The following is a 12,828-nucleotide window of genomic DNA, read 5'->3' as shown; positions in this document are numbered from 1 at the left end:
AGACGCCTCCTGCTCCGCGGGCCTCTGCAGGTAGCGTGGGTGGCGCCGCTGTCCCGAGCATCCTGCATCCTGGCGCTCCCACCTCCCTGAGCCCCCAGACTCCCGTGCGCTTCGGCTCCGCAAGCCCGGCCGCCGTCCCGGGTGCCCATCCCAAGACGTCACCCGAGACCCAAAGCCGAGCCCGGCCCGGCGCGGTTCCTCGTATGCGCCCTCACCGCTAGGCGCCCGCATGCCGGAGAACACATGTCCCGGGATCCGCTTCCGCGGGAGGGGGCTGGAGCTGGCGACCCGGGCCCCAGGACTAGAAATCACCGCCCTTTCAGACCCCCACTGTCTTTGGTTGGTACTTTAGAATTTGGGGACAGGTGGAGCTTTTCCAACACGTTCTGTCTGGTTTCCGATTTGAAATTCCAGATTCCTGAATGAATTGCCCTAACTAGTTCACCTTTGGGCCTCCAGGTCCTTCCCCTGACGGAGGAGGTCTTGGTCTGCCTTTGTCCACTACCCTAAAAGATTAGCTGGATTCCTGATTAGACACACTCGGCCTGCTCTTTGTCTACTATACATATATGTTTTAATCTGTAGTGTCAGATTTTGTGCCGTGTCTTCCAGAGTCACCTCTACAGAAGAATTTTCACAATATTTCATACGCCAGAACAAATTCTAGCATTTAGTTAAAAAAATCTCTTTAAACAAGTAACAAATTCCTGTCATTTCTCGCGTATAGGAATAGGCTCAATGAGTTATTTTGCAGCAGGGCTGGGACTACAGTGTGGAGCTGGGGTGGTGTGTTTGGTTTTATATTTTAAACTTTATGCATCTGCCCACAAGTACCTGAGTCAGTCCAAACGTGTATGCAAACTACACATTTTATTGGTCAGTTAGCTCCTGATATAAGGAGGAAATTTAAGGAACTGGCCTCTGGGTCAGAAGCCCCTATGATCTCATAAACACTGCTTTTCTGTTTTTAATAAAAAGGACGGGGCTGCAGAGGAAGGTAAGGTAAGGTAAGGAAAGACAGGGACAGAGCTCAGCTCACAGTGTTTGCTGTGCATGGCCAACAGCTGCCTTGGGGCCACTTGGGGAAGAAGCCAGCCCGATCCTGCTACAAGTGTGGAAAGATGGAGGGTTGGAAATACAAGTGTCCTCAGGGATACCAAGAGCCCCTGGGGCCTTGCCTTAGGTGTAGGAAAGCCGGACACTGGGCCCAGGGGTGCACTGAGTCCCAGAGGGAAATAGAGACCCTCCTGAAAGCTTTTGTGACTGCTCCCAAGCAAGATTGAGGAGGCCTGGGCCACTAGTGGCTCCCTGGACTTCACTGAAAAACATCAATTGCGATGAGTCTTGAGTGACCTTCAATGTGGCAGGTAAGGCAATTGATTTTTTTTAATTGATATTGGAGCCACTTATTCTGGTTTGACCGGTTACTCAGCCCCAATGTCCCCGTGAGTCTGTCCTATTGTAAAAGCCAAAGTCTAAAGCCAAAACCGTCACCCAGCCCCTTCTTTGTCAAATTGGCAGCATAATTTTGAATCATCAGTTCTTGGTGGTACCAGCGTGTCCTAGCCCACTTCTAGGAAGAGACTTGCAATGGGCATCGGGTGCACAAATCCGGCTAATAGGCTGCTGGCCTACCCAATGTCTTAAGGATGCTTCAGAGGTGTCTGTAACTGTATGTCCAGCTTTAGCTGGATCCAGAAACCCAGACAGTCTCACCCTGAACTGGCTAATGAAGTCAGTCCAGTGGTATGGGAAACAGAAATATCCAGAAACGCTACTCACATCTCTCCGATCCTAATCAATTGACAGGATCAACCCTTTCCCAAGAGAAAGCAGTACCCTCTTAAAACTGAAGATATAATGGGTATCTAACCCCTTACCCAGAAGTTCCTGAAAACTGGCCTTCTAGTCACTTGTCAGTCTCCCTGTGATACCCTACCCTGCCTGTCAAAAAGCCACATGGGACGTATGAGTTGGTACAGGACCTCAGACCTGTGAATAGCTTTGCCATTCCCCCTTCATCCTCTAGTTTCCAACCCTTATACTCTTCTTAACAAAATTCCTATCTCTGCCCTAAGATACTTAGTACTCGATTTAAAATATGCCTTCTTCTGTATGTCTTTAGACCCAAACTCCCAATTTTTGTCTGCCTCTGAACGGCAGGGTTACTGGTTTGAAGATGTTATATACCCCAGAAAAGCCATGTTCTCTTTCCTAATCCAATCTTGTGGGGGCAGACCTACCACTTAGGGTGGAAAGTTTGATTGGATTATTTTCGTAGAGATGTGCTGTGCTCAGTTGGGGTGTGACTTTTCTTTTTGTGGTGTGACATTTTGATTAGGTTGTTTCCATGGAGATGTGACACACAAGTGTGGCTCGGATTTTTTTATTAGGTGGAGATGTGATTTCACCCACTCAAAGTTAGTCTTTTTTTTTTAATTGCTAATTATTTTTTGTTTATTTATTCAGTGAAATTTTTAAACAATTTTTATTATGAAATATAACATATATACAAAAAAGCAATAAATATTCAAAGTACATTGTAACAAATAGTTGTAGACCAAATTTTAGTTTGGTATGGGTTTCTGTTCCACAATTTTATGTTTTTCCTTCTAGCTGCTCCAAGAAACTGGAGACTAAAAAAATATAAATATCATGATTCAGCAGTGATACTCATTTGTTAAGTCCTACCTTCTCTGTATAACTCCACCATCACCTTTAATCTTTCTCCCACTCTTTAGGGGTATTTGGGCTATGCCCATTCTAACTTTTTCATGTTGGAAGGGGGTATTGGTAGTATAGGAAAGGGAGATGGAACTAGTTAATGTTCTGGAGAGGCTGACCCCTCTGCATTTCAGACTCGCATGGTCTGAGTACTCATCTGGAGGTTGTAGATTTCTTGCAAGTTACCCTAGTGCATGGAACCTTTGTAGAACCTTATATAATGGCGAAGGTGTTCTTTAGGATTGGCAGGAATGGCTTTGGTTGGGGGGTTGGCAAGTTATTACAGGTAGCAATGTTTAACTGAAGTGTGCATAAGAGTGACCTCCAGAGTAGCCTCTCGATTCTATTTGAACTCTCTCAGCCACTGATACCTTATTTGAAACACTTCTTTCCCCACTTTTGGTCAGAATGGCATTGTTGATCCCACGGTACCAGGGCCAGACATCCCTGGGAATCATCTCCCACACTGCAGGGAGAATTTCACCCATAAATGTTGTGTCCCTTGTAGGAGGGAGGGCAATGAATTCATTTGCAGAGTTGGGCTTAGAGAGAGAGAGGCCACAACTGAGCAACAAAAGAGGTCTTCTGCAAGTAACTCTTAAGCACACCTATAGGTAGGCTAAGCTTCTCTGCTACATACATAAGCTTCACAAGAGCAAGCCTCAGGATCCAAGGCTGGGCCTGTAGATTTCAGTGTCCCTAATGTTTGACACAGTATCAGGGGTTTCCTTGGTGGTAAAGTTTAATAGTTCCATAATTCTTCTCCCATCCCTCAAGGAACTTTGCCAATACTTTTTGATTATCTGCTTAATATACTGCAGGATGTATCCAGGTATTACATTAAGCTATTCAGGCTTTAGGTCCTCATTCTTATTCTGGGCTCTCTGTGTTTGGATTGTTTAAATGATCTATCCAGACAGGTTGAATTAGATTACGTGCTACAGAAAATTTAAGTTCTGGACAAAATAAACCTTTCTTCCTTTGGTCTCAAAGGGTAGATGAGATTCTAAAATATAAACAATGTCTTCCTTACCCCTGAATTCTGAATTACCTTAATCCCAATCAAGGTAGGTCTTAAATAGTTTAATAGAGTCTTTAAGAGAGTTTATGGAGAGGGAGAGAACTTGGAAATGACGTAGTCATAGACATTTAGAGATGCTTGGATTGCCGAAGCAGATGTTTGGAGTGCCATAGGAGATGCTTGGTATGCCAACAAAGAGAGTAAATGCCTAGATACAGACATTTGGAGATGCAGAAAGAAAACACCCCCAGGGAAACTTTTGAAACCAGAAGCCAAAGGACCATCAGATACCAGCTGTGTGCCTTCCCAGCTGACAGAGGTGTTCTGAATACCCATTGGCCTTTCTTGAGTCCAGGTATCTTTCTCTGGATGCTTTACCTTGGACATTTTTATGGATGCTTTACTTTGGACATTTTTATGGCCTTTGAGCTGTAAACTTGTAACTTAATAAATTCCCTTTATAAAATCCTACCCATTTCCGGTATATGGCATTTTAGCAACATTAGCAAACTAAAAGAGCAGGGGTCAGGGGATGCTACCCCAACCCAGTTCACCTGGACAGTTTTACCCCAGAGGTTTAGAAATAGCCCTTATCATTTTGGAAATGCCTTAACTCAGGATTAGCCCTCTTACATTTAGAATCTAGCCCAATTCTTCAGTATGTAGATGGTTAGTAATATGCAGACCCACTCAAGAGGCCTCTTTAAGGAACACCATTACCACACTTAATTTTTAGCTGAGCAAGAGTATCAGGTTTCAGCTTCCAAAAATCAAATTGCCTTACAAAAGGTCCTTTACTTTGGGTTTGTGCTCACCCCAGGGGAGCGCCCTTTGTCAGCTGAGGGAGTTCAGGTTATGCTCTCAATGCCTCCCCCTGGGACCAAGAGGCAATTAAGAGCCTTCCTGGGAATGGCAAAATATTGCAGAATCTGGATAATTTGACTGGAGAAATGGCATGACCTCACTATGAAGCCTCTGTGGGGCTAGATAGTACCCCTTGGAATGGGGAGCAGAGGAAGCTGCTGCCTTCACCACTCTTAAAGGAGCCCTTACCTGCTCCCGCGCTTGCTTGCGCCTGCCCATTTAGAGAAGCCCTTTTACCTATATGTTACTAAGGAAAAAGGGGTAGCATTAGGAGTCTTAGTACAGAAACTAGGGGAGTATTCCCTGACCAGAAGCATACTTTTCAAAGTTATTAAATGCCACAGCCCAGGGGTGACTTCCTTGCCTCTGAATAAAAGGGGCCACTGCCTTATTTATAGAACAAACCATCAAGCTGACATGGGGACAGATTCTAATAGTATGCATATCCCACCAAGTCAGAGACAATCTGGAGGCAAGAGGTCATCAGTGGCTTTCAAACAGTAAGCTCCTAAAATATCAGGCCCGGTTATTAGACTCTCCAGAGGTCCAAATCCAGATCTGTTCCTTGAATCCAGCCACCCTGCTGCCGGTAAGCCCAGACCAGGAGAAGGCACCTCTTGAGCACTTTTATACAGAAACTTTAGTTCGAAATTACTCCTGCCGACCAGACCTACAGGATCAACCCCTACTTAACACAGAGTTGGAATGGTTTACAGGTGGAAGCAGTTTCATAAAGGAAGGGATCAGCAAAGCAGGATATGCTATGGTATCCTTGCATGAAAGCATTGAGACAAAGCCTCTACTCCCTATGACCTCAGCACAAGCTGAACTCATAGCTGTCACTCATGGACTAATGTTAGTAGCAGGAAGAAATTCAACCTTTATATCAACTCATATTTAGAGTCTTTCTAGTGTGGCATGCCCTGGCCACCATTTGGAAAGAAATAGAAATGCTCAGTAATGATAAGTTCCCTGTCAAGCATAGACAAGAAATTCTCAACTTACTAAAAGCTGTGTTGCTTCTTCAGGAAGTTGCAGTGATCCACTGTCAGGGACATCAAAAGTCTGACTCCCCTGTTACCAAAGGAAATACCAAGGCAGACAGGGCTACCTAAGAGGCAGCTCAAAGCCCAACTCCCACAATGACATTAACCCCTAACATTTTTCTCCCACCAATGCCCTGTTTACATACATGAATCAGAAGAACTAGCAAAGAAGTCTGGGTACGTATGAGAGGTAAGTGGATGGCTCATTAAGGAAGGAAAAATTGTCCTGCCTAACAAAATTCATTGGAAGTTCCTCCAGGTCTTTCATGAAACTGCCCAACTAGGTGGGATGCCCTTACCATCCTGACACACAGGATTTGGGGATGATGAAATTTAATTAAAACATTTAAAAGGTTATTCAAAGCTGTGCACTTTGTGCCACAAATAACCCAAATTCTGGAAATCTTAACCACCTCTAGCCTTAACACTCCCTTAATTTCCCCAGATGCATAACCTGGGGAAAACTGGCAGGTTGATTTTACCCAAAAGTCACCTTGCCATGGGTTCAAATATCTCCTCGTCCTTGTGGACACTTTTACTGGATGGATGGAAGCCTTTCCCATCAGGAAAGAAACAGCTAATGAGGTTTCCAAACTCCTCAAAGAGATCATTCCTAGGTTTGACCTGCCCTTACTATTCAAAGTGATGATGGACCAACCTTTGTTAGTAAAATAACCTAAGGAGTAGCCACCCTTCTTGGCATAAAATACCATATATACTGTGCATGGAGACCCCAGTCATCCAGGAAGGTTGAAAGATCTAACTGGACCTTAAAGCAAACCTTACTTAAACTACATCAGGAAACCAATATGTCCTGGGTTCCCAAATTTCTATGGCCCTCCTTAGGATATGTCTTATCATGGCAAAAAGAGGTCATTCGTGACTCAGGAGCTAGTGTTGGATCCAGAAACCCAGCATTTAACCAAATACTTGACCTCATTAAGAACAACTCAGGAATTTATTCGGAACCTAAGAGCTCAATTCCTCCCTGCTCTGAGTCCTCCTCTACCTCTGCCTAAATTAAAACCTGGGGACTCTGTTCTAATCAAAACCTGGCATGAAATCAGACCAGACTCCCAGCTCAAACCCAAGGGAAGGGACTTTACCCTGTAATTCTACAGCAGTCAAAGTCAGTGGACGCTCCAGCTGGGTGTATCTATCTAAGTTCAAGCCCACTTTGAAGAGCTCATCAATACTCCAGTGCAGGAGGAATCCTTTGGGTGCCAATCACTAGAAGGACTAAAGATTTTGCTAACAAAAAACAAAGCTGAGTATATCTCTTTGCATCATGCTTCCTAAATCAGGTTTCCTCTTCACTCTCCTGATAGCCTATCTATAACTGTCTCTGAACACCCCTTAAAGACTGTTGTTCAGTATGCAATCGATCAACTAACCTGTCCAATTGCTAGAGTTGCACCAATCAATATTTTTCCACCTTGGCATGGTCTGCTAATAGTATTTACTGGGGAACTGCAAGTCTTTCCATTTCCCCAACTCTGCAGCATAGAGAAATATTGTCCAGTATGCACAGAATCCTTTAACCAACTTTCCAGGAGCACTTTCTTGCCTTCTGGAGCTATTTAAAGTTCATCAACCTGTAACACCTCCAAATGCTGTGTACTTCATTTGGGTGCCGTTTACTCCAAAATAAGGATAGCCCCCAAATTCTACTTTCCCTTTTGTGTCAAACCAAATTCCACAAATGGTCCGTATTTGGTGGTGGAAAGGCCACCTAACCTGTGCAAGACCATAATTTTTATGTCTATCCAAACAGCTGTACATGGAATCTAGGAGTATCAAATGCAGACACTAAAACCTGGACTCAAGGAAACCCCTGTTCACAAAGCCCCACTTTCTACCATTCCCGACTATTTTCTCATTGTCAAGTTGGACGAGGCAGCAGTTATTTTTATAAACCGATTTCTAATTAGTTGCCAGGATGGAACACAGTTTTGTCAGAATAAACCCAATCCGATTTTTTTTCTAAAAACTAATACTCAGCAGGAAGAATTCTGTAAAGTAGACCCCAGTATTTCCAGCCCCTTCATTAATTTGATCTGGCAAAATAAGAAGTTGCCTGGCATTGTTTTCTATGAGTACCCTGAGGCACCATCACCTCCTCTTTCCCCTTAATTGCCACTTGGTTGAGCCTCTCCAAAATATGCCTCCACACCCCAGAGGCAGACCCTAACAAACACACCTGTGGTGCACTCCCAGGACAAAGGGGAAGCTGTGTTACCTCAGTCTGTCCACATCTTGCTACGCTATTCTTCAATGTTACTCTAAAAACAGAAGAGATGTTATTTTTACTTTGTGGAAACAATGCATAACTAATTGCTCTTTAGCTTACATAAGCCCCCAGCTCTACTACCTAAATTGTTCCACCCAGACAGCTCTCCCTGACTTTCACCCCTTTTCTCGTCAACAAAGATCAATCCCCATCTTAATACCCCTAGCTGCTTCAGCACTGAAAACTAGTTTGGGAATAGGAGACTTAGTCGCTAGCCATCAATTCCATCTTTCCCTTAAATTATCTCACAGTTTAGCAACCACGGCAAAGTTTTTAGGTCTCCCCAAACTCAGGTTGATTCCTTAGCTGTCACAGTACTGCAAAATACGCGTGCTCTGGGCCTGCCTACAGCAGCCCAGGGAGCAACCTGTCTATTCCTAAAAGAAGAATGCTGTTTTTATGTAAACCAATCAAGATAACTCCAATAAAACCTCAAAGATCTATCAATCAGGTCTTTCATAGACGTTCTATCAATCAGAACATCTCAGTGAAAATGCAGAAAGAGATTGGAAACAGCTTTCTTCCCTCCCCAGCCTGCTATCTCAGGTTCTCCCTTTTCTGGAACCTCTTAATTTCTTTGTTCATCCTTCTTTTATTTGGACCATTCATCTTTAACCTTCTTGTTAAATGTATCTCTACTAAGTTATAAGCCTTTTACAATAAACTCATGGTGACTGGCAGATATATTACCCACACCTCCCCAAATGCCAAACAAGGGTCTCTGCTTTCTAGCCCATTGAGAGTAGTCAGAGAGTTCTGCACCCTGTCAAGAAGAGACTACAGCCCTTTATCAGCAAGAAGAAGCTCCAGAAAATGGACCATCACCCAATGACTACCCCTTAAAAATAAGGATGTACAGCTTTCTGAGGGGGGATTTGAAATAGGCTAGAACAGAGAAAGAGGGGAGGGAAAAGAAAGAGCCCTTGTGCAAGGATGGTCAGTTAAGGTCAGGAGGGCCCATGTCCTGCTTAGACACCCTGCTGGGGCACTACCCACTTATTGGAAATACCTCGTGGCAGTCAATCCATGTGGAACCCAGCAACATTGACCTGAATGAGACATCTACAGAGAAGGGTGTAGACAACTGAGCCATCCAAATGCACTATCTACTACATGGCTCAGTCCTGGAGAGAAGCAGGGTTGAAGGAAGGACCTCAAACAAGGAAGCAGGAAGGAAGTATGTAAAGTGAAGCAATAAAAGCAGATGGTCCCAATGTTGGGTGCCTTTTGCCGCTATCATTTTTACAAGAGTACCCTCTTGTCTTCTCACATGTGTATCTAATAAACTTCCTACCTACTTGCTCTATCTGTGCTGTGCCCTTGAATTCTTTCTCATAGCACAGCCAAGAACCTGGAAGCCAAAATCCAGCAATACTGCTACTTGTATACTATCACAAGAAGACTTGACAATAAATGCATATTCCTGATCCTTAACTCAGAGTCTCTGCAGATGGCACTCAGGTAATGCTGATGAGCTCTGAGTATGAAAAATACTTTCTTTGGGCTTTAAGAGTGTGCCAGAGATCCATGAGTTGACTGAGCAATTTGGAAAGGTAAATTGCATAGACAGGCAATCTTCATACATTTTAAATGTTTGTTAGCTATAGTATCAGAGAGTCTTCTCTACACTGTTCTTAAATTCTTAGAGGTAGACCCAACTTGGAGTTGACTGCCCACATGCATTTGTTACAAAGTAACAAGTACCTCTTTGGCACATACACCTGTCACCATGGTGGCCTAGGCATATAGTAAAACACAAAGGTTCTGGAAAGAGGCAGGTTGTATTCAAATCCTGTTTATTTTCCATATCAGTCACATAGCCAAGGGCGAGTTATTTAACCTCTCTTAGGCTCAAATGCCCTATCTTTTAGGAAACTGCTGTAGAATATAAATAAAATAATTTATGAAGTAATTTGGGCAGAGCCAGGCACACAGAAAATGCTCAACAAATGTTACCAAACACTGTTATTAAATTGGCATGTACCTGTGAAAAAGAAAGTGATAGGGACACTTTCTGACTGCCAGTTGGTCTTTGCAGGGTAGCAATAGTATAGTCTTTCCCTGAACTGAGTCTCATCTTTGCAAGTCCACAAATGGATTAACACGGGCTCTTAATTTACCATCTGTTTTGGTTTGCTAATTCTATTGCAAAGCAATATACCAGAAATGGATTGGCTTTTACAAAGGCGATTTATTAGGATACAAATTTACAGTTCTAAAGCCTTGAAAATGTCCAAATTAAGGCATTAACAAAAGGATACTTTCACTCAAGAAAGGCTGATCATGTCTGGAGTTTCTCTGTCACGTAGAAGGGCACATGGCAATATCTGCTGGCCCTTCTCTCTTGTGTTGGTTTTGAAATGGCTCTCTTGGCTCCTGTGGATCCTTCCTTAGTATCTCCAAGGGTGTTCTGTCTCCAAGTGTCTGCTCTGTATGTCAGCTCTCCAAGCATCTGTGCTTTCTCCAAAGGTCTCCCTTTTAAAGGACTTCAATAAGAAGATTAAGACTCACCTTGAATGGGCAAGGTCATATCTCCATGGAAACAACTTAATCAGAAGATCCCATCCAATAATAGTTTTTCTCCCCACAAAATTGTATTAAAAGAATATGGCTTTTCTGGGGCTATCTAATTAAACTTGTATGGTTAGCTTATTTGAACACCATAACTACATGGAACCTTGAATAGGGAGTAAGATCTTGTTGGTTTGTCCAGGTTGGTGTGATGCCCTGATACATCCCAGAGTAATCTGGGCAGAAGATTAAAAAGTATTTGCATGGGTGGTTCAGCAGCAGAATGCTTACCTGCTATGCAGGAGACCCAGCCCATGCACCCACAAAAAAAGTATGTGCAAAGTTCCCTTGAGGGACTGGAGAAAAAGGTGGAAATATTAATCTTCCCCATTGTAGAAGACCTGATATTCTCACAAGCACTGGGAACTGCCAATTTGATGGGCCAGGCCCTCGATCTTGGGGCTTGCTTTTAGGAAACTTATTCCTGCAAAGGAGAACCTAAGCCTACTTATGATTATGCCTAAGAGTCACCCCCAGAGAACCTCTTTTATTGCTCGGATGTGGTCTCTCTTTCTAAGCCAATTCCACAGATGAATTCACTACCCTCACCGCTACGTGGGACATAACTCCCAGGAATATAAATCTCCCTAGCAATGTGGGACATGACTACTGGGGATAAGCCTGGCCCTGAAAATGTGGGATTGAGAAAGCCTCTTGGACCAAAAGGGAGAAGAGAAATGAAACAAAATTTTAGTGGCTGAGATTTCAAATACAGTTGTAAAGTAATCCTGCAGGTTTTTCTTATGCAGTGTATAAATATCCCTTTTCACTTTTTGGTGTATTAGAGTAGCTAGAGGGAAATAACCTGAAACTATTGCACTATAATCCAATAGCCATGATTTTAAAGACAAGTGAATAGCTATTGAGATTTTAAGCATGACCATATGATTGTGAAAACCTTGTGACTGACATTCCCTTTATACTGTGTATTGACAGATGAATAAGGAAAAATAAGCCAAAAAATAAATAAATAAGGGAGTTTGGGGGTGTGGTCTGTTTTGGGTATTCATTTTACTTTTATTTTGATTTTTAATCTTTCTTTTTTAATCAGTACTAAAAATGTTCAAAAATCTATTGTGATGATAGATGCAAAGCTTTATGATGATACTGTGAACCATTGATTATACAATTCAGAATAATTGTATTTTTTTTAATTTAATGAGAAATGTGGTTGATTAGGCAAGGGGAAAAAAATAGAACATGGCTTTTCTGGGGTTCGTAATAGCTTCAAACCAGTACACCAACTTACTCTGAAAAATACCACACAATCACAATATCTTGGCTTAAACAACAAGCATTTTTTTTGGCTCACTATTTTGAGCCTAGAGGAAGTCCAAAATTAAGATATTGGCAAGACTTGCTTTTCCCCGAAGCCTGTAATATCCTGATGCTAGCTGCCAGCCATCTCTGCGGTTCCTTGGCTTGTACCTCTGCCTCCTGCCACAGGGTGATGGCCTCTCCTTTCCTTGGCTCTTCCAGCTTCCTGCTGACTTCCAGCTTTTAGCTCTTCTCTGTGGCTTTCTCTGACTTTTGGCTTCCGGTTTCTTCTCTTTAAAAGGTCTCTAGTAATATGGATTAGGATCCACGCTGACCTTTTGGCCACACCTTAACTAAAAATAGTGCCTTCAAGAGCTCTTATTTACAATGGGTTCACACCCAGAAGAATGCAGATTAATGTAAAGAATGTGTCTAAATTGGGGTGCATAGTTCATTTTAACACATTTGCCATTCAGAGTTTTTCAATTAATCTGAAAAGGAAATGAACTTATAATGAAAAATATACATGTCACATACACTAGATGCTCTTGTCTGTCGAGCAGGTTCTCTTGCTCTGGAAAAAATTAAACAGAAGTTAACAATAGGTAACCTGTTACAGTAAGTACTAGATTATTTACTAAGCCTGTGATTGGGTCTTGTACAGTTAATGGAATATTCTTAGTGATTGAAATCATCCAGTTGAGGGTCCTGATTCTTTGGGCACATTGATGGGGATTGGGAACTGATTGCAATGTAGTGTGACATGTCACCTACGTCCTGTTCCTCAACCTCCCCTTTTCTAGAGTTGTGCTCTCAGCCCACATTTCCTTGAGGTGTCACATCTCTGGAGAGATTACTAATGTCATTGACAATGACTTCAGGGTCACACAGACCCTTAGTGTGTGCAAAAACGAGGCTCAAATATCCTAAAGATCCAAAGAATCAGAAGCAAATAGAAACCAAGAAGGCGATATGTTAGTTTTCTGCCTCTTTGTTGAGGGTGGGGTGTGTTGCAAATTTTAGAAAGAAGAAATCGGAGAGGTAGAACTCCAGGT

General features: G+C 42.8%; 1 protein-coding gene across 1 annotated transcript in view; it reads left to right on the top strand.

The window, feature by feature from the left end:
* The first annotated feature begins 229 nt into the window (after window positions 1–229).
* The window catches only part of RNF187 (ring finger protein 187), a 31,029-nt gene continuing 18,430 nt past the window's right edge, over window positions 230–12,828 (top strand). Inside the window, exon 1 of the mRNA XM_077138003.1 lies at window positions 230–343. Coding sequence (XP_076994118.1) covers window positions 230–343 — 114 coding nt within the window. The remainder of the gene's footprint in view (window positions 344–12,828) is intronic.

This window comes from Tamandua tetradactyla, chromosome 20 (genome assembly GCF_023851605.1).
Source record: "Tamandua tetradactyla isolate mTamTet1 chromosome 20, mTamTet1.pri, whole genome shotgun sequence".
NCBI classification, from domain to species: Eukaryota; Metazoa; Chordata; class Mammalia; order Pilosa; family Myrmecophagidae; genus Tamandua; species Tamandua tetradactyla.
This window is presented reverse-complemented; position numbering and strand designations above follow the sequence as displayed.